The sequence below is a fragment of the Daucus carota genome, chromosome 9 (genome assembly GCF_001625215.2).
Source record: "Daucus carota subsp. sativus chromosome 9, DH1 v3.0, whole genome shotgun sequence".
Classification (NCBI taxonomy): domain Eukaryota; kingdom Viridiplantae; phylum Streptophyta; class Magnoliopsida; order Apiales; family Apiaceae; genus Daucus; species Daucus carota.
In genome coordinates, this window is record NC_030389.2 from 1,163,226 (window position 1) to 1,186,527 (window position 23,302).

General features: G+C 32.9%; 3 protein-coding genes across 4 annotated transcripts; all 3 read right to left on the reverse strand.

Moving 5' to 3' along the window:
- Positions 1–3,172: 3,172 nt before the first annotated feature.
- Positions 3,173–4,213, reverse strand: LOC108202008 (uncharacterized). Its single transcript, XM_017370367.2, has one exon. The coding sequence runs from the start codon at positions 4,006–4,008 to the stop codon at positions 3,271–3,273; it is 738 nt and encodes a 245-aa protein (XP_017225856.1). The 5' UTR covers positions 4,009–4,213; the 3' UTR covers positions 3,173–3,270.
- A 3,562-nt stretch (positions 4,214–7,775) lies between these two features.
- On the reverse strand, positions 7,776–13,048 carry LOC108202570 (putative serine carboxypeptidase-like 23). The gene is made up of 9 exons (XM_017371030.2): positions 12,625–13,048; positions 11,836–11,943; positions 11,175–11,270; positions 9,596–9,688; positions 9,196–9,284; positions 8,653–9,017; positions 8,450–8,545; positions 8,099–8,207; positions 7,776–7,994 (listed from the first exon to the last, which is right to left on the reverse strand). The coding sequence occupies exons 1-9, from the start codon at positions 13,001–13,003 to the stop codon at positions 7,863–7,865; spliced, it is 1,467 nt and encodes a 488-aa protein (XP_017226519.1). The 5' UTR covers positions 13,004–13,048; the 3' UTR covers positions 7,776–7,862.
- A 1,802-nt stretch (positions 13,049–14,850) lies between these two features.
- Positions 14,851–20,704, reverse strand: LOC108202571 (polyadenylate-binding protein RBP47). 2 transcript variants are annotated; one of them, XM_017371031.2, is made up of 6 exons: positions 20,269–20,704; positions 17,468–17,948; positions 17,001–17,086; positions 16,782–16,912; positions 16,451–16,547; positions 14,851–15,193 (listed from the first exon to the last, which is right to left on the reverse strand). In XM_017371031.2, the coding sequence occupies exons 1-6, from the start codon at positions 20,590–20,592 to the stop codon at positions 15,056–15,058; spliced, it is 1,257 nt and encodes a 418-aa protein (XP_017226520.1). In that variant the 5' UTR covers positions 20,593–20,704; the 3' UTR covers positions 14,851–15,055. The 2 variants fall into 2 exon arrangements, with proteins under 2 accessions (XP_017226520.1, XP_017226521.1); XM_017371032.2 differs by having other exon boundaries at positions 17,001–17,035; positions 20,269–20,676.
- Positions 20,705–23,302: the final 2,598 nt, after the last annotated feature.

Here is a 23,302-nt window from a genome sequence, read left to right on the forward strand (position 1 = left end):
AATCCGGAAGCTAAGTATCGAAACATGTCCAAAATAACGAACATAAAACACATCCTCAATATTTATATCTAAAAATGTTATAAAAATATGTATTTTTAAAAGAAATATATACTCTTACAATTTTAAAAAATAAGCTGCCCAGACAGCAAAATAACATGAAAAATAAACTTTTTTGCAGAACCGAGCTTAGGCGTATAATTTTTAACTCGCTCTAAGCTCGAGTTTGAGTTAGAATTTTGAAAATTATGTAACGAGAAAAACATAAACACTCGAGAGTGCTCGGCTTGACTCGTTCAGTGTGAAGTACCACCGTTTCAAACGTTTTCTTTGCGAACCAACTGCCCATGGTTTAGTTCAGTTTTTGAAATTTTAATATGTTCTTAAAGGAAGTCATGCCGCCGTGGCCGTCTGTGTATTAAAGGAGTCGGGAAGGTTCCATCACACAGTTATGTTATGGGTTTTTTCATATATATACCCCCATATATAAAAAGAAATTGCAAAAATAATATTATTTTTTAAACAAATTGCAAAATATTATTTTTAAAAAAAATGCAAAAATACGATGGTTGCATCTGCAACCACATATGCAACTATTAATAAACTTATATGCAACTACAAATACAATTTTAAAAAATCTTTAAATATTACATTTAGTTACATAATAAGTTTATGATTGCATATTCAGAAAAATAAACACTCCAGCAGAGTCAATACTAATATCACAAAATTAACCCTAAAATCAATTAAAGGCAATCAAAAAATCAACCAAAAGCAACCCACGACTCCATTCTCGATCTCTTTCTTTACCTCTCTCTACCAAATAATTTATCCTCTCTCCTCTATCAACCACTGCCGCGACAATAATTTATAAAACCATCACCTAACGCGGTTAGTAACATCACTATGGCTACTGTCTTCACAATGCTGATCAAAGAAACGGCTTCTTGCCTTCTTGTACTAAAAGATTATTCCAACCTGCTGCAAGAAACTTCTGTACTCTCATGACAAAAAGACATCGGACGTGTGATTAAACTTAAAAAAAGTTAACCTATTTAAAAAAATTATAAAAGTGAAATAGATGTGAGAAGAAAAATAAAATTTCTAAGTGTTTGGTTGCTTTATTGAAGTTATAATTTATTTAGTGAACAAGGTGAGAGGAAGAAAAGAAGCCGGGACTTCTATCTTGCCAGTTACCACTTCTAGAAGTCATAATACTAGGGTTGCTTTTTTTCTCAAACTTTCGTCCAACTTCTCAATGGCTTCTATTCACAAAAAGCCACTACTTTTTGTTCCCAAATAACAGCATTATTTCTCAAAACATATCTTTAAACATATATTTAAGAACGTTGCACACAACTCCTTAGTTAATATCAGGGTTGCAGAAAGATGTAAAGATGTGAACTAATTATGAAATAATTATAAATTAAATTAATCAGAATATTAATTGATTGATTAATTTAATAAGCGAAGATTTGATAAATTTAGTGAATTATAAATAAATATTTAATCAGCTCGTTGAGTTTCGAAATAGTGTCATCGGTTTTCGAGTAATAACCAAATTTAGAATAACAATTAATATATATTTGAGAGATTTTGGTTCATAATAAATAAAAACAGAATTCGAAATCTAAAATTAATATTTAGCTGACAAATTTTTTTACATCGAAGAAAAAATCTCAATTTCATAATAAATCATTTCGTGCATACTCATTAGGCCTAGGGATATCTATTTCAATATCATCCATTTCCATACACCTCCTACCACCTCAATTCTCGTTCAAAAGGTTCCCTCAATATTTAATTACAAGACATACATATTCGACAGTTTAGTCAAGTAGAAGAGCATACTATTAATTAGCACCTAACTCACATTTGTTAATATAATAGTAGTATTATTTTAATAATTTCATTGAATAAAAACTTAAATGATCTTTCATAATTTAAGTTTATGAAAAGTGTTAAGTATGAAGATGTCCGTGGAGATGTCCGTGGGAGTATGAAGAGTGTTAAGTTTTTTTTCATAATTATACGATGACCATTTATCTTGATGACATATTAAAAAACAAAAAATAATTATCATACTGGTGTCTAAAAATTTGTAGTGAATTTGTAGCCTTTACGATTCTTAGAACGATAATTTTTTCAATCTTGAAAATCATTACCATCTTTCCGGAAACACCCGTGAGGAGACATAATTGCTTTTGAAAACATATTTTGAAAAATCGGGATCAAATTCTACAGCATACATCACAAACAACAAACAAGTTCTTCCTTTCATTTGTATAGTACATAATTTGGATGATTTTGATGATCGTGATTTACTTATAATTTATTTTACATAATTAACTGTTTTATTCATAACTCGATCTGTTTTGGTGTTCTTCTTGTTTCTATTTTATTTTTATAATTATTGTAATATATCTTACACTAGTTTTCTAACAACATCGTCACCTTATATATGTCCCGTCTTAGACTTGGATAAACACTCAATTTAAATATCTGAAATAGCTCACGTGTTTGACTTTTAATAATATGTACTTATAAGAACTACCAATAATTGAAGCACCTTATATAAATAATTGAAGGACCTTATCTTACCGTGCCGCTGTTTTTTATAAAAGAAACACGAATGATTTAAGTTAGAACGACAAATTTATTAATAATCAAATTTAGCGAGTCAGAGATCTTATATATATAAATTTCCATCTTCATAGTCAAACTCAAATGTTACTGTAGAAAATATTATAGATGATAAACTTGACAATTATTTTTGATGATAAAAATTGGTCGTTCATTTTAACTCTTAAAGATAAAATGTTAATCGGAACATATCGAATATTTAGATGATTAAATCTGTTGAGTTAAAGTATTATTGATGTCGTATTGATATACACGAAAATAGAGTTAAAAGGCCACTTACCCTAAATCAAAACTAAGTCCTCGTCTGAGTGCACGTATAAGAGGCACTTACAAATCATCCAACCATATAATCAAAGGAAAATGCTTGGTGCACATAATTGTGTACAAAAACATGTACATAATGACATGTGGTGGATTTTAATTGGATGATCCCCTGCATTTACACCAACCACCCCAATTAAAACCCACCACATCACTTGTCATATCATTATGTACAAATTTTCTATACACAATTATGTGTACCTAGCACTCATAATCAAAACATAGAAAACGAATGACAATTATATTGATGCAACACAAACAAACTTATTGTCTACATACAAACTTCATACATGCAGGCACTAAAAACCACTAACATGTAATTTCAACCCCATGTCCCCTAGAGAAGTCAAGAACACCTGACGGATCAACATCCATGCATCCTAGCAGACTTTTCTTGTATGGCAAGAAAGTCTTCCTTCTCATCTCCTCCGCCGCTGCCCTATTCTGCTTATAATGCCATTCGTGAGCAGACACTCTCCCCCTTCTTCTGCACCCGCCGCCTCGCGACGATCCCGACTTGCTACTGCTCTCTGACCTAAAGCTCCACTCATTCGAATCCTTCTTGTGACTCCTCAAAATAGAGGCCGAATCATCCTTTGTCACATTTTTGTCTGTTGAATAGCTTAAGGACGTAAACAAGTCTGTCAACTTCCATCTTCTCGACCAGATCGAACTCGAACTCGAACTAGTCAAGACATCTGAACCTGAAAATGTTGACTGGTTTACAAGAATTGGCTCTTCCTTTGTCTCGGGACTACATAATGTCTTCTTGTGTTGCGGTGCCACTAGGGCCGCACCTTTGGAGAGCATTCGCTTAGGCGAAGGTGGGGATGTTGGAGAATAAGTTGCGACGTTGTGTTGGAAGATGTTATATTGGAACTCGGACCGCGGGAGAAGCTTCAACGGCCTAATCTTCCCTCCATCAAACAGCAAATCGGCTGGCACTTGCGAATGTCCATTAAAACCGAACCCGAAATCCGTACTCGAAAAATCGAATTCCTCAGCTTCTGTATTCGGCGACTGAATCATTACTTCCATGTATGCCATCTTCAATTGAAGTTATGATACCGACAAAGTTGAGAAGTTGCAGCTAGGAGTTTGAGATGTAAAATGAAGAATTAATGTATATATAGACAAATATTAAAGTAGTGTGTGGGTTTCGTAGGAGAATACAAGGAGAACAAGGGGGATGAAAGGAAGAAGAGATGAGAGGAAGATCATGCATTGACTGCTATGTAAAGTGGCTTAGCCGCCTTGCTTCTTTTTAATATAAAGGATATGTGTTTGTGCTCAATATAGTGTTGGATAATTTTTTAATTCTACGGGCATGGACACAAACACCGGTCAAGTAGTAATCATTTTGTTTTGGGGTGAACAACTAATTAAGAATGTAGAGACGAAAGATACATTCATAAAACACATAATAAATTAACAAAGAATAATATTAGTTATTAATGGGATTAAATGCATGAAACTAGTTTATAAGTAATTATTTAAATTGATTGTCTTTGTTTTGAGTAGACGCATAAAAAAAATTAACAAAAAATACCGTCTGAATACATTTTTAAACTACGACATAGATCATTCATAATACTGTTTAAGTTCGCTGAGAAAAGTTGTATGATGACTGCATTTTGTGGAGAATGGAGAGACTTAATCACAGTCATCCAATCTTTAAACATCTAAGGGCTCATGTTATTTGTAGATATTTGTCCTGCACATTCGTTTTCTCTCCTTATCCTATCATGCACTTCTAAATCGGTATACAACTAGCAGTACTTTTAAATTCTGCATAACATAAAATAATAATTCCATAATATTGGTGTTCAATCATCGAACCTAACAAATAAAAATGATAGTTGCATACAAAACAAAGATGTTGTTGGACAGTGTTATGATTGGTACTGAACTCATTGTCATTGTCCTCCAACGAATTAAATTTGTTGCAAGACAAGATAACACTTAGATATATCACAAATACGCGGGACAAATAATTAACATTGCATTACTAGAGATGCAGGAGAAGAATAGTGTAATAAATATAGTTTTGAATTAAAACTAAAACAAGAAATGCAGGACAAGAATATTGATAATACATTACTAGAAATATTGCAGGACAAGAATAGTGTAAATCAAAGAATATTTAATCATGTCCATTAATTGTCATATTATTTTAACGGTTGATTATGTAGTCTACAAAGACTCCAAAGTATTTGGTCTCCATTGAGTCCAACTCTTAGTTCGCTTATTGCCAAACATATATCGATAAACGATCTATTTATTATTCCTTGATATAATTCAATATCTGTATTTGTTTTTAATTTTTTAACTTCCAAACTAAGACAATTATTTGATGTGATAAGATTCAAGATTCTAACTAAAAAATCAAAATGTATCTTGTTTCAAATAATTAAAATGAAAATGTAGCTCAGTTAGTTATGATGATTATCAATTATTATAAACCAAATACGATCACGTTTAATTGCATCAAGTTACACAGAGTTTAAACAAAGTAAACAAAAGTTTGCTTGAAAATATATAATACTACATTTACAAAATGACTTTCGAGATCTAATTAGCGGGGAACAACAACAATGATGTTGTCAATTGAAAGTCAAACAGTTTATGTTGTTGTTTGACCTTTTCAGATTAACTGAATTCGGGCATCACAGAATTCACATACTCGACCTAACAGACGATAGTGATTAATTTCATCAACAAAATACTTTATTATTCTATATATAACCTTTTGCTTGGGATGGTATTTTAGTTGGTTTTCGCCTCATGCTGGTTACGGAGAATAATATATTTATGCCGTGATAGATTGTATCAAAAGACCGGACTTCTATTTATAATTTATGATATTTTATTATACTACTAAATTATATACGTAAATTATAAATAACAAACAATTATTAAAATATATAAATTAAAAATTATTTTATTTATGAATAATTTGACATGTATATATAAGTAACATGTATTTTTTTTCTAAGATATATAAGTCATTCGACTCAATCACCCTGTCTGACTAGCTTAAACTCTGTGTTCTAAAAATTGATTGATCGACTACTCAGAAAATCGAAAGAAGAATTCACTCAAACTAATACTCTCTTGCTAAATATAAGTAATTAGAAAATTAAAACTCGAGCAATTGCTCAGCATATTGACATTATAATTCGAAACTCGGGTCTTGAATAATGAGATTTGAACCTAATAACCAAACAGAAACCGAATTCTAATTTTACAACCTTGGAGAAAATATTTGTATGTGCTAATTAAGCAATTAGTGCATGCAAATGATTAGTATGTCGATTACGTGGTTTAATACGAGAGTCAAATGGTTTCAAAAATAAAATAAAATACGAGAGTCAAATAAAGAAGGCTTTTTATTTGAGTGGGAGGATATAATTTGTCATTTTTTGTCTGGAAAAGAAGGGGCCATCAGGTCAATTTGGCTGCTTCAAAGCTCCAGTGGGGTTTGGGGAAATCCATCAAAACTTTTCACCTTTCTCCTCATTTTCACTTGGTGAAGATTCGAACCAAGTAATCAAAAGAAGCTTCTTCTAATAATAATGTATTTCTCTCGCACAACTTTTTTGTAGTATGGATTCTGTTATAGATCTAAACCTCGAATAAAATTATGATCAAAATTATCAATTCACTTGTTGTTTGTTTAGTTCTAGGAATGGTATACGATTGAAATCAGGTTAAATTAGTATGAGTTTAAAATATTATATATCATGTGCATGGTTGAGTAGTGCATTCAATATATTTAATTTTAAGAAAAAATAATTTATTAATTTACATTAACTAAAAGTATTAATAAAATTATTATTATTATTATTGCATCATTGATTATTTTTATATTAATATTAATATTTAATTACTTAAACGGAGATAAAAAGTTAAAAATAAAATTAATTATCATGATACATTCATCTCAGCCGACTTTTTTGTTTAGGTATCAAAAGTCCATACTTCAGGGGTTTGAAATATAAGTTTGAAATTTTGAAAATTTGTTTTTCTCAACAATACAAACACCGAGTTTGAGTTTGCAATGATAAAACTCATACCTAATTTGAGATCTCCTGAACCAAAAGACTAAAAATATATAGTATAAAATTAAATATAAACTATTTATATTATATTATGTTTATAAAACATTATTTATATAATAAAATTATTCTTTAGTTTAATATTCACTTGTCAAGGTACTTATAGAGATTCTATTGTTTATGGTATACGGTAGTTACTTATATAATAAGCACTTGACATATCCTTAAGATTGAAAAATATTTTTTCATTTAACAAATTTATCTTTTCATTGAAATTATAATATTATAATCATGGAAAGGAAGCTATACTAATACTTGCTCATTATTAATTAAGAAACGTGTTCAAATACATAATTTGAGCAAATTAAGAACCATTTTAAAGTTTCGTAAAAAAAACCATATTAAAGTGGTAAATGGCCATGTTTTCAAGGTGCTGCATTATAAACATTAATTATTTTGTCGCCTTGACTTTTAAAAATTTATTACCAAGTGGAGTTTTCGTAAACATCTTCATCGATTAATATATTTATTTATGAGAAAAAAAATGAAGAAATTCAGTGACATTGATGTTTGATATGCATGCACCTCAGAATTTAAATAATTAGGTCAACCATATTCTTGGAATCTTGGGCTTTAAGCTTTTGGGCCTTTTCAGCTGTGCTTACTCTTTTAATCTTTGGGCCTTTTTTGGAGCTTTGCCTTTGGTTAAATTTTCATTATCTGGACCATTTGGGTAACTTCTGGGCTGGACTTAAGTTAAGCACATAACACAAGTTACTATGGATTTGTATTAATATTGCACACACCAGCTACAAAAACTTAACACATTGATTAAGATTTTTTTCAGAACTGGCCTGCTATGAACTTCTTTAACAGAGACAAAGATCTCTGTGGCTGAACTCTGGGAACTTCATGGCCAGCTCCTCTAACTGTGGAAAATGTTAAGCCTTCATAAACAATTTGGTATCCACCCACCTGCATTTCGAAATTTCGAGGTCATTTGAATTTAATTTTTTTCCAGAAGGAATGAAGGATGTTTACGAGATTAAGTTTAAATGTTTTAATTTTCAGTAACATACTTCTCCAAGATCATCTACCCAAAAGTGCCAAGGCTTTTTGACGTCGAGCTTCAATGCATTGAGAGAATAGCGCGTGCTTGTGACAGGAACTACTGCATCCATGTCTCCGCTGTCCAAAGTATATGTGCAACAAGTAATTGTGTTATATGACAAATTGACAATGTTTAAGCCTAGTACAAATATGGCTAAGCATGTGTGCAGTGGCGGAAACAGGATATAATATGACCTGGAGCCTGGAGGTATAACATGTCATAATTAAATTTTATAGATTTCCCGGTTCAGACTGGTTTAGATCCTTCCTTGTTCCGCCACTGAGGCTTTGTGTGTGTGGGAGTTGATTTGCTTATTTACCTGTATATTAGTATTCGGAGACCAGAAGAAATGAGGCTTTTATATATTGGAAACATGCTGGTTGGGCTGTCCTTCCAGTAACTATGAACCATTTCGCTGATAAAAACGAAAAAGAAAAATCATGAGACGCGTACATCATTATTGCTTTATAGTCTACAGATTTCATAATCACATGTTGCGCAGAATAAGAATTCAAATCTAACCTGCAGGCATCCCAAGCATAAGGGATATTGGTCCCATTCGCGTGTAGAATTTCTTGTACTCGAGGAAGATTAAGATAATTTCGGACATACGATAGTTCACAAGGATCATAATCTTGAGCACATTTTGCTTTCTTTGAAGCATTTGAATGGGAACAAACTGGACCATATATATTGTAGAAATCTATCGTTCCAACTTCTTCATCGACTGCAAACTGTACTAAATCACATTTTGTTCTGTTAAAATTCGGGCTGGTGCAAAATTTCAGAAGTCCTTGATACGTTTCATCTGAAATCATCGCATGGCTCCACATATAATCAAATGTTCCGTTGTTGTCTGTTGCATCATTCATTATTCCATTCCCTACCTACACGATTTCGAAAATTTCAGAACTATAAATCAGATATAGTACTAATCAAAATGGCATTTCACGAGCAATATACTGTCATATTAGTTTCACAGGCTATACAGTACTGTTGAATAACTCTGCACATATACATTCATTCACAAGCTGTTAAATTGTCTGAGTTCGTAAATCTACTTACCATAATGCCCTTAAGCTGGATCTTTGTAAACGGTTTTTTATCCGTATTTCTCTTGAGAATGACGTCTGCTAACTCGGGAATATAAAAACCTGTCCCAATAAATTGAATAATTAGGAAAAACAAATTATGTCAGTTATCTTCCTGACTACCATGAGCCATTGTCATATATGTTGTCCCTGTCCTGATACAGATTGTCCTCTTATATATCCCGACTCAGTAGGCGGACAAAACATGCGTCTAAGAAGCCTAAAATTTTTGTATCTTCAATATGTAAATGTATGTAATATGAATGGCAATGGCATCTGGCATTTGCAGAGGAAGGCAATGGCATAATATATTTTATAATATTTTATTAACAAGTTGTAGATTTATTCTCAGTGTGAGATGAAAGCTTAATTACCTGCATAGCTTTCTCCAATAATGTAGAAATCTTTAGTTCTGTACTGAGGGAATCTTGCAAACCAATTCAAAAGAAAAGTGTAGGCATCTTGAGCTGTAAGATAAGGAGATTGCATTAGCTCTGCAAGTGAGATATCATGCACATGCCTTTAAAAAGTTCAGTTAGTCATTATATTCCCCATAAGGCCATGAGTATTAACACAGACATGCAATGTGTACTTATTACTAGTATGAAGTATCATACAGGTTCGGGTTCCTGACAAGTGATTGTTATAACAATCTTTACGTGGTTTTTATAACCGAAAGACATTGCACTTGATTTTTTCATGATTTAGACACTCATTGCAAGGCCATGAGTACTACACACAGACATGCAATGTGTACTAATTAGTAGTATTTTATAGTTCCGAGTTCCTGACAAGTGATTGTTGTAACAATTTTTATGTGGTTTTTATAACCGAAAGACATAGCACTTAATGGATTTTCCTACGGTTTAGAGTTTAGACACTCATGGTAAGGTTTTTATCTTACCGCTACGAAAAAGCATGCACTACTTGAGTAGTGATTGCTTCCAAGAATATCATGACAAGAGTGCACAAGGGCTGTCTTCTCTATATTGTCCCAGCTTGGTTCTTGTGTAGGGGTCAACACTCAACACAAACACACACACATTGGTATTACAAACATGTGTTCTTATGTTGGACAACGAGTTTCGAGTCAGAACAGTACAATTCATTGTCTCACAAACACAGAAACCATCAAATCCGCTCCTATATTTTAGAGATGGTTTATGTGTACTTAAAATCCGGGTAAGCTGAATTAAGTCAAAAATTGACTTAAAGCCGTAAATTAGTTTTGAGGTATTTTGATTTGGTTCTTTAAAACTGTTTTGTGATTTAAGTTACCGTAAGTCATAAGTTACTCATAAATCAATTTTTAATTATTACAACAATCCATAAGCTATTATAAGTCAAAATTATTCAACAAATAAATTAAACATTAAGTCACGTTAAGTTATAAATGACAATTTTAAACTCTGTCAAACGAGCTCTTAGTAATACTATTCTGAGTAATACCAGAATTCCCAAAACGGATCTCAAATGTCTATATCGCAGATTTTTATCCATTACTTTCATCCGCATCCATATTGACTGTGATCTATTTTACGAACTATTTTGGGATATCTAGCATTTATATAACGATGAACAATCAAGACTAGCTAGTCCACATTGTGGGGCCGTTTGGGTGAATTTAAAATAAGTGTTTCTTGCTTAAAGCAAAATAAGTAAAGTAGAAGTTAGAAGTTAGTTAAGACTTATAAGTGATTAAAGTGTTTGGGATAGAAGTTATGAAACAAAAATTAGGAATGTTAGCTTTTTTATGAGTGCTTCTCGACTTTTTACAGAAACAGTACGAATAAGTGTTTCCAAGTTAAAACTCCAGAAGCGGGGCTTTTAAGCCCGCCCCAAACACCCACAGTGTATAATGAAATTATTATGTACAGTCTCAATCACTATAATCAGACATATACAGAAAGATGATAAGTATGTAACTATGCAAGGTTAGTTCGAGGTGCTTACCGGTTCTTGTATCTCCCGACAACTCGTAGTCAGAGGTTGCATTGGAGTACGAGAACCCGACCCCGGCCGGTGACTCCACGTACAGCACATTCGCAACTGCACCGCGTAACATAAACACCGTCGATCAGAATAAGTACTAGACACTAACTACACCAATGAAGCTAATTTTCGAAAATCATTATTGAAATTTCTTATATAAATATGGTTTTTAATTAAAACGGTATCAAGTAAATAGTCCTGACTGACCTTCAAAATATTGATAATATCTGATACCGCAGCTATTACTCGATAAATTAATATTGGATACCAAATAATCTCGTTAAATAATCAAGGATTTTTTCAAAAATACTTAAGTTGAAAAATATTGTTTGAAGTACGGTGCAACTTCATTTGCAAGACCAATAACATGAAAATCAACCCTAAATTATCCGTGTGGCAACCTCAGTTTTAATTTCGATCATATTTTCAGAATAAATTTGGAAATATGAATTATTATTTTTTTGCTAAAGAAATATGAATATTTTTACTCATTTCTGCTTTGTTACTACATGTGCATGTACACGTACAAAAATATAGGACAGATGAAAGTAAAGTTGAACATGTGGGTGTTATTATATAACAATCACTAGGCACAAGAAAAGCAAGTCAAGAAATGACGAACCTTTGTTCCACGCGAACTCTCTGGCGTAAAGCGATTTCCCATCAGATTTAACACCAAAAGGTCCTATTTCTACCATGGCACCCACGCCTAGTGATGAACAACCAGGCCCTGCAATACACTCACAGTTGAGTCACTCACAAAATTTTCGATATCCCGTCATTCTGTACATATTTTTTGTATTTATATTTATGTTTCTGTGTATTTAGCATTACTATCTCCGATTATCTGATTATTCTTTTTTTTTTTCTTTCAGCATATTAACTACTTTGGCCGTGTTCATTTGGAACCATCCATGGAAAAGTTAATTTGACACAATAAAGTAGGCCACATTCATAATAAGTACTTGATGGTGAAATGTGACTTTTAGCACCGAAGCCCCTAGCACAGAAATGCTCAACTCCATAAAGCCCGATGACGGGAATCGGGGTCACGAGTTCGAGTCCTCTTATTTCTAATAAAACCGTCATGCAAGTTGTCTCAGGCAAGACACGAATTATTAAAAATATTATTCCTCTATCTCATTCAAATATCCAGAGAATGAGAAGTAAGTGAAAACGTAAGAAAAGTGAAGATAATATTGAAATCATATATAAAATAAATTTAGTGGAGAAAATGTGGAATAATTGAATTTTAAATTTTTCATATTTAATAAGTTCTGAAATGTTTTTAAATATAAAAATTGGATGAGACATCTCAAACAGAAAAGTACAACGAAATGGTTAGGACGGAATTTCCCTAAAGGTTTTACTTGCGAGTTTATGATCATGTAAAAATTTCAAAGTTTTTTACCTCCATTGAGCCACAGAATAAGCGGCTTGGAAGCCGGATTCTCCACAGCCTCCGTAAAATAGTAAAAAAGACTCCGTCCCGTTGATTTATCCACACTCACGTACCCCGCAAACTGCTTGAACTTCACGGGAAAAGGCTGCCCAGGAAGGCCATCTTTCATAAGATCATCTTGCATTTTTCTATCCGTAGTTTCTTCATCAACTTCAAAGCTCATGTTGTCGAACCACTTCTCGTTGAACGTATGTTCGCCTTGAGATTGCATTTTGGCTCGCCGTAAAGCGGTGAGGAGACCGGCTTGATCGACGGTGGCCGTGGCATGGCTGAGGCTGTGGAGGAGTGGAATGAGGAGGATGAAGAGGTTGAGAGGAGAGTGCTTCATTGTTTTCAAGTAAGACGGTTTTGTGAAGTGTGGAGCCTTGTTTTATTGCTTCAAAAGGGCGTTCATTGATTTATATGCAATTTTTTTGTTGCTTAACATATATTTGAATTTTTTTTATAAAATATAGTTTCAAATTTAGGTTTTAAAATATTTCATAAAATTTAAATTTTAATTTTAAATTTTATTTGGAAGGAAAATATTATAAATTAATTTACAAAAAACCTATATTTTATAGTAAGAAATTTAAATTGTGTGTCGAGCTCTTTGCCCCGGGACAGTGAAATATTAGTGATATACTGTGTTAACTTAACAGTGTGCATGACGATGATTTTGTCATTTTCCATCGAGGAAAGAAGAAATCGAAATTTCAATTGAACAAATTTGAAATCGACAAAAATTATTTGCTTACAAACAAATTTTCAGTAAAAACTACGATCAATTAACTGTATTCCATCTTCTCAGGAAACGTAAAGTGAGATTTTACGTCAATGTTAGTTTCTAGTGATGGGTTCTGCAGGATTGGTGAAGTACCTCCCCGAAGAATGTCATTTTGTTCGCATTGGCTCGTGATTCTTGTTAGTAAAATTGTGTAAGAGAAGCATCTGTTGTTATTAGTCTTGTTAAACAAGTTTCTCAGTTCAGCTTGATAGGATAAATAATGAGTTCATCTTCTGTTGTTCCCGACGTTCTTGCTCATCCCGAAAAATATTATATATAGCGTAAGTCATGAAATTCTTGAGGGAGTTAGTAATCTACAATCAGACGATATGGTTAGGTAATGTTCAGTAACTAGTAGGCAGGGGCGGATCTAGTATGAGGCAAGGGGGAGCACGTGCCCCCCTTCAAATTTTTTTTTACATTTTTTCACCATTCTAAATTTTACAAAATTACAGAAGTGCCCTCCTAAATTTAAAAATATATAGGTGTTTTTCGAAAATTTGCTTGGTGCCCCCCCTAAATTCTGTCTCTAGATCCGCCCCTGGTAATTCGCAGATTCGATTTACAAGCTAGGATAAACTACCCTCCGTGCACAAACTTCCAATTAATATCATGTGCTTCCCTAATTTTAATCCGAAACCTGATTACTTGACTAATTAAACAAAATGACAAGTACTAATTTGCATAAACGTTGGTGATTAAGTAAAGTTTTTATGTGAATTTTGGACCCATATCTCATGTGATCTTTCAACTTTGCCTTTTACAATGGGACCATATTCTTCTATTCTTTCTCTCTTTTTTCTTCCTTTCATATTTCACCACTGGGGTCTATTTAACATATCACCCTTAGTTTTATCACATGAATGGAATACACATGCTACTTTTTATCATCGCTTTGCACTGTTATTATCCTCTAGCTTCTCTTTGTCTATGTCTTATAAAACTCACGAGCCATATACATTTGTACTATAATAGCACATGGAGGAAAGAGCCAAGAGGGAATGGCCACAAAACAACAAATGCAATTTAAAGATAATGATGAACTGGAATAATGGAGTTCTAAATATTACTGTACTACCAAGGTAAACTCTAGGCGGCAGTGCATCAAAGCCTTTGTATATTGAGTACACTATCAAGCAGTGGTCAAAATTCACATCTAGCATTATTGATGGCCACTATTTTCACAAAAATAAAAACAATATCTATCCACAGATGTCTGGCAATTAGCCGCCTTTTTGAAAGGCGAAAGTGAAAGTAATACATATGGCCTCCGTAGCGTGTTATTGAAAATTTGACCACCAAAATGCTACTGATCGGTAAAGTTCGCTCACCAATCTGTAGTTTACGAGTATATATTACTTTGTAGGACATACTGCAAATATAAATTGCTTAAATGAGTAGAGCTCAGCTTACCACCAAAAACAGGCTATGCCTTCAATCATAAATAATGGTCTCATCGAATACTAAAAAAGTTTATATGAAACTATAACCAGCTACAAAATTCAGCATAGTACATATATTAGTCGGAAAACATATCCCCCTAGCCACGTGGCGCTCATTGAAAGGTTCGTTTCGCACACATACTACCACCAGCCAATATCATCTTACTGCCAGCTATTGGTTTCCATACCCATTTGCTGATGCACCATAAGCTGCAGCAGCACCATCATAATCCTGATTCTGCTGCGCAGCATACCCGTACCCATTGTAACCTTGCTTCCCATAAAAGTTTCCGCCGGATTCACCTCTAAACTGCCAAAGCATATGAGAGAAGCAGAAGTTTCAAACAGAGCTACTTACACTGTGATAATAAGAGCATGGTGTTTTAAGTTGTTTATTGTGCATCAATAAAATTTGCATAGGTGGAAAAATAGGACGGGTTAAAAAATCATTAGCCGATAACTGGTTTTTACATCCAATATATGGAGTTCAAATGTATTTTCAGTGATCTTAAACAGCATGTCAGGAATTCCAAAGAAAAGGATCATGAGCAAAATAGTGCATGCAGATTCCTAAAATGGTGTAGAAGATGCGGAAGTCGGAAAAACAGAAGAGGAAAAATTAACCTTAATACCCAAATATCATTCTCCAATTAAAACAGATGTTTAGAGCTATTTTCATACATTTCATGCAAACGGCTTGTAAGAGCAAGTCCAATACATAGTTATAATTGGTTGTAAAACTATAATATAGAACTAAACTTGCAAAATCAGCACTCCAATGCATAGCATACTTAGCCCTATAAATACATAAATGGATAATTGGTCCTATATTTAGGACAAAAGATAGTTATAGCTATCCTTGCCACATCATCCAACTAACTAGAATATGAAGGGGAAATGATAGCTATTCATCATCAAAAAATGTTAAAATACATTATGCATTGGATTTGAATGTAGTTAGTGCTACTTTAGAATTATGCATTGTAGCACTAGTTGTATTTTAAGACCAAAAACTACTCTTTGGTATCAAATTATAGCAATGGCTATAGCCATTTTACCTTTAGCATCAGACCTCTAACAATCTTACAATGGATTTTATAAAATAAGGACATCCTTATGGTTGTTTTCATATATGACTGGCTTTTGATGTGCCTTAGAGCCTCTTTGCCTAGGCTTTAAGCCTGCAGTTTAAAGTCAATTTAGACATTAAGCTGAAAAATGTATATTTCTATAATAATCCAGAAACTGGCTTAAAGTTAAAAATAAACCAGACTTAAAATTAGTTGGTAGGATGTACTTTTTTGAACAACTTATTTCATTTCTATAGTTTTTAAATAAAAGTCAATTTTATCACTCAAATAAATAACTTATCAAGTTTATTTTAATTTTTATATTTTTTATTAAGTCACCTATAATATAAAATTACACAAATAGACCTTTTAAGCTACGCGCTTATCACATTAAGTCACTATAAGTCATAAGTTATTATTTTAAGTTCACCCAAACAGACTCTTAATGTGAATGATAACCATAGGTGAAAACTTGATCAAGAAAACAAAACTTCTACCTGTCTATTCCCAGGGTTCCGACCCCAAGATAGACGAACCGTCTGCTTGCCAATAACTGTCCCGTTTAATTGGTTGATCGAGTTTTCAGCGCTGGTTCTGCACATGGAAACATGGGAACACATATCATTATGAAAAAGAAAGTAAGAACAGGATCATTTCATGGGGTGATCAAGACACCTGTTCTATGTCATTTACATGTCTTCTAAAAGTAACAGAAACAATCATTACTTAATCAGGGAAGTGTGGCCCCGAGATAATAAATTCTATGCTTGCAGATTCAAAATATCTTGTCTAACCAACCATATAAAATGCCATTGGTAGGAGTGATACCTGTCAGCAAATTGTACAAAACCACAGCCTTTTCCGACTGGTATTTTTACTGAAACAACCTCTCCGAACTGGGAAAAGGTATGTTTGAGTTCCTCATCACCTACATCTGAATCAAGCCCTCCAACAAATACCTACACGAGAATAAGAATTATTGAAGTAGAGCAAGTCATACAAGTATACAACTCATACCTACACTCAGCAAGGAAAAGCAAGACTCACTGTTGTGTTAGATGTATCACCATCAGACTGGGAACCTTGGGTAAAAGCACCATTTGCAGAAGCAGCACCACCAGACAATATAACAGCTAATGAACAAGTTAGAATCAATACATAATAAATGTTGCCTAAAGAAATGAAAACAACAGCCTCCATGCGAATTCTTATGAAATGCGATCTTTAGGATTTAAAAAGAGGAAGATAACCCAGCCTTAGTAATCCATTAAAACTTCAAATGGAATTTAAAGATAAGAGGCAAGGTCTATCTCCCTTTTGTCTATTATAAAAAGAATACCGTAATATCTTATGAGGTCTGATTAGCAATATTGATCAACACTGATGCCGCATGTTTATAGAATTACAACATACAAAATATAAATTCTTGCCAAAAATTATAACACCGATACTACAATTAAGAAACTAGACAACTCCAGCATATAAAAGGAAAAAACAAAGAAAGTATGATTCACCTTGAGAAGAGTACTGTTGCTGAGGTGTTGATGGCTTCTTGGGGGTTGCAATACTTATGCGCATAGGCCTGCTAGAGCAATACTGACCATTCATTTCAGTCATTGCCCTTGACTTCTCATTTTCATCACCAAACCTGACAAAGCCATAACCTTTTGGTCGACCAGTGCTGGCATCAACCACAACTTTTGCACCCCTAACAGATGAATATCTACTAGCAAAAGTTTCGTGCAACATGGCATCAGTAACATCTGAAGCCAAATCACCTACAAAAATAGATAGATCAGAACCACCATCTTGACGTCTTTCGCCTGTGCTAAAGGTGGACCAGTTCAGCCGAAATGCTTGATCCGTATTTGGCATTACAGTGCCATTATAGCTTTGCAAGATCTTTTCAGCTGCTGCATGAGAAAGAAACTCAATGAATCCAAATTTCTCTGACTGACCAGTCTGCTTATTACGAATGAGCTTAACGGATATAGCCTGCGTGTAATAAGGCACCAAAAATCAGTCCTGTAATTTATCAAAAAATGTAATAGCAACACTCTTATATGGTGAAGTAAGAGCAAGTCCAATGCTAAATAGATGGAGCTATTGCTATAATTTAGCATTAAGAAGTGATTTTTGGTGCTAAGATAGCACCATGTCTCCAATGGTTGGTTTCAAATCTTGTTTCAAATTTAACCAACTTCCAAATACATCCACTTTTAAATATAAATTTAACAAACTTTCAAGACCCCACACTTTTAGGTACTTTTTTATACATTTCTCTATCTATTCCAACTTTAGCAATTATAGCTCCATCTATCATTTGTTATAAATATAGACCAAATTATAAGTTCTAATTTAGTACAAGATATAGTACATCGCTGGAGTAGGGAATTTTAGTTTATGTTCTATAATATAGATATAGAACAAGATATAGCACACCATTGGACTTGCCCCAAAAAACAGATGAAGAAGTCTGCTCTATTACAGAGTAACAAATAGAAAGGGGGTGATTATGAAACTGACCATACACAAGCAAAGTCAGTTTCATGTGATGCAAACACAATGGCTTAAAACATCTTAAAAAGTAACATAAAGATGTGCATGTGTGTACATTATCAGACACATGAAAATATGAAGGACAACCATCTACAGGCAAAATAGGCAAAGCCAGTTCCATGTGATGCAAACGAGATGGCACAAAACATCTTATTATACAGTGAAGTAACATAAAGACGCTTGTGTGTGTTCATTTGCAAGAGTACTGACACACTTGAAAAATATACAAGACGACCATGCCAAGGCAAATTGGTGAGATATTTTCATGTAAATGTATTAAAGAAATCCTTGATAGCTTAAGCCTTGATATAAGCAGGATCCCAACTACATCTACAAAATGTTTAACTATGTTAATTCAGAAAATTATCAAAATACAATATACAAACTCTTCAATATATCATCAATTGCCACGATTAGTTAGTTACCGCACAAGCTCAGAATTTAGGTACATGACTTGGCAGATCAAATTGACAGTAACAAATTCATCACAAATTTGTAACTTCTTTACTCACAGTGTAGAACCAATAATTGCACTTAATTTTACATTAAGAGATTAATCTTGCAACCATAACTTACATTTTAACTGCAATCCGAAACTTAAAGGAACTCAGCACTACTCCAAAGTTCTTTTCATGAATTCACTACTACTACTATGTTATTTTTAGTTTCCCTAGCATCATGACTTGGCTGATATGCCTACTCTTGGTACAAGAGGTCAAGGGTACGAGTCCTAGTTGAGACAAATTTGTTTTTTAAGTCCACAATTAGGTTACCCAGGCTTCTACTCAAGTTCATCTATAATTTGTTCAAGTATTATCCACTTTTCCTTACCAAGATTAAGCTCTTCTACAGACTAGTATCAAGTATAAGTTTTTTTATCTCAGCAGCTCACAATAGAATAATGGATGCCATCAAAATTTGTTCTACTCCCAAGGTCCACCAAACAGATCCTATTTTGTAACACAAATTGATACTAGTTGACAGATTAACCACTCATAAACCTATTAAAGTGAGACCTAACTGATCTTTTAAAGCTTATAAACAGACCTCAATTTACACCGAGAATGTCGATTTAACTATCGCAAGCACACATGACATGAAAAGATATAGCTACAAGCCTACAACAATAAGCGAGCTTGTAGTTAAGTTTATCCAACACACTAGTCAAACAGAAACTCAAATTCATCCATTAGTAAAAGCCTGCCATAGCCTAGCCAATTTCCAAAAACCACAGCATACCTCTACTTATAACTTTATATTTAGACTCAACAATCTTAAACACAATTAAAACATAAATTCACAAAATTACACATCTCATGTAATCCCAAACAAACAAAATACATACACAACAAGCCCTGAATATTCACTTGAACTAACTGATTCATAATCAAAAACGCAATCATAACGTCAATTAGCACAAGTCATAACTAATTATGTCGATAGACATCTAATTGTATTGTAAACAAAAATGAGACTAGAATTCACTTAATAACAACTTAAATCAAAATCCACAGCCAGTATTCACTTTAATTAATTTATTCGATAATCAAAAACACAATTATAATGTTAATTAGCACAAATCATAACATATAATTACATCAATATACATCTACCATTAAATTGCAACTAAAACCAAACCTAGCAGATAATGAAAAACACAATTATAATGTTAATTAGCACAAATCATAACTCTACATCTAATTACACCGTGAACATAAATTAGACTGAAATCCACTTAAATACAGCTAAATCTCACCTCGCCGCTCGGAGCGAAGCACGATTGAAGATACGCCTCATCCATCCACGCCTGCAAATCGCCGATCCAAATCGTCTTGTTCTCCTCACTCGCGCCTCCAATCTGCTGCGCCAAACTCGCCTGCGGCTGCTGATACTGGTAGCTCTGCTGCTGATAATACGGCGACATGTACTGCGCCGCCTGCTGCTGGTACATCATCTGCTGTTGCTGCTGCTGCATCGCCATCCATTGCTGCTGGTACTGCTGCTGCATCGCCATCCACTGCTGTTGCTGCTGTTGTTGCTGCTGAGTCAACTCGGGAGCGGCGCCGTGGGGAGATGACATGACTGAGTTAGGGTACCGAGTTTTAGAGAGGGAGAGAGTTTGTTTTAGAGAGAGAGAGGTGAAAGTCTGGATCTGGGAGAATGGGGGTTTAGCACATTGGTTTTAACGTAGTTGTTTGAATCCTGGCCGTTGGATTAGCCGCGTTTTTTATTATTTTGAGTCTATTTTGATATTCTAATCTTTACGGGTTTGTTTAACTTCTGTGTTTTTATCTTTAAAAAAAAAAAAAAATTCTGTGTTTTTGCTTTGGAAAATATTAATTACTAATTGTTTTTATTGTTTACATAAAACCTCTTAAAGTATAATTTATGGATAGAGAAATGTTATTGTTACATGTAATTTATGTGTTTTCAAGCTAGTTTGAAACATATATCTTTTTCTAATTTCTTGCAAAAATATTTGTATTTTTTAAATATAACTTTTAAAAAATTATACGTTTTTCCAGATTTAGTATGTTGCAATCGAATGCAACCAAAATTAAAATTCAATGTAACTAATAATAAATCCAAATTTTGCCGAAAATTTTTGATTTGCATTATATTTGGTTGCAAATCATATAAAATAAAACTGTATCGGATTATTTTTAAGAGTTAATTACACTTTGTAACCCCTAAATTTGCTCCAAACGCAGTTTAGTATCTGAACTTTAAAATGTGCCAATATGCACCCTACATTTAACATTCTCATGCAAGTTGTAACTCCTAGTCACTATTCCGTCCAAATCTGCCGTTAATTTTAACTGTTTGAGATATAACAGTGTGTGTATTAGTTTCTAACAGCTACTTTACCCCCTGTGACCCCTCAAAAATTATGTATCATATTTTGAAATTATTTCTAAACACAAGCAACGATGTAAAAAATTTTAAAACAATTTTTAAAATATGTATCTAGATTTAGAATCTGAATTTTTTTTTTACATAAACGATATAACTTATTTTTAAATTTTAAAATATATACATATTTTAAAAATTATTTTAATTTTTTTTTACATTGTTGTGTGTGTTTAGAAATAATTTCAAAATATAATACATAAACTTTGAGGGGTCACAAGGGGGTAAAGTAGCTGTTAGAAACTAATATACACACTGTTACCTCTCAAACAGTTATAGTTAACGGCAGAGTTGGACGCAATAATGACTAGGGGTTACAAATTGTACGAGAATGTTAAGTGTAGGTTGCATATTGCCACGTTTTAAAGTTCAAGTACTAAACTGTATTTGGAGCAAACCTAAGAGTTACAAAGTGTAAATACTCTTTTTTTAATTACAAACAAATTTTCATAAATATTCATTAACGAATCTAATGTCCATCATCTAATAACCTTGTGGTGTTTGATTTTGAGTACTATGCGATATGTACCCTATTAATATCCTCACTAGCATCAATATCCTCAGTGAAATTATTCAAAAATTTGTTTAAAAATACTATAATGAAAGGAACATAGGAGTTTGTCGCTAGATATTTGACTAAATAGGAACGTTCACTTCCTATAGAACCTATCACTAAAATACCCCTAGAGAGGGATAAGGCTAAGTGGAGTGAAAAGGGTTTCCATGAGATGGTAAATATAACTATTAACCCCCACACGAGGTTTTGCGAATAAGTGATTGTCTGATAATAAGCGAGGAATATCCGTCTTTCTGCTAAACAGGATGTATTGAACTCATAATTCATTAGATACTTTTTATGAATGTCCCGTAATTATTAATTACAGGGTGTCAATTCGTTTTTAATATCTATACTATTCTCACAAATTGTATTGTATTTTATAATAATTTGTAGTATTAATTAAATAAATAAATAAATTTGCACAACAATAAACTCACGAAATACTGAATATTAATATCACAATTATTCGGCCGTGTTAAAGAAGTTTATAATTACTACAATCTTGTATTACTTTCAAAATATTATCATAGTTAACAATTAATATTCATATATCATATATGGACAACGGTTTCGAAACAAGCGGAATAGAAAATGAGAAAACAACAAGTGAGACGAAAGAAGTATATTTCATTATTGTTTAGTACTATATAATGAAAAGGTGTTTAAAATAGTTGTTTTATATAAATAAATATTTGTTTTAGAAAAAGAATTAGGGCATGTCAAAAAATAAGTCTTATTTTTTATGACAAACAGTATATAGTTTTATAAATTGCGTAAACTTTTGATTTATGGTATTCTAAATTTTTGAAAATTATAAAATTTTTAGAGCCAAATCAAATTATTTAATTAAAATCATACATTAACTGTATTCGGACTAAACGAAGGGAGCTCGAGATTATTAAGCGCATGTTTGGGAACAGTGCTTCTAGCTTTTTTTGATAAAAAGTTGACTTCTACTTTTCTTGGTCCGTTTGTGTAATAAGCTCAAAAGCGCTTAAAAGAATTTCTTAAAAAAAGCTGAGAATATTAGCTTTTGTTTCAGAACTTCTACTTCTTTCCCAAACAGTTTAATCACTTATAAATTTTAATTTACTTCTCGTTTCTAATCAACTTTTTTTTTTACTTTAAGCAATAAGCATTTTTTTTAAAATCTTCATGTTCTTAATACCCAGTTAACAAACCAACAAAACCGAACTCGTGCACAAGACGAAGAGCCTCTTTGTCTGGGCATAAACTTCGGACTTTAAATCATCTATGATTTTAAACTGAAAAATGTGTGTTTGTGTAATAAGTCAAAAGTCGGCTTAAAGTCAAAAATAAG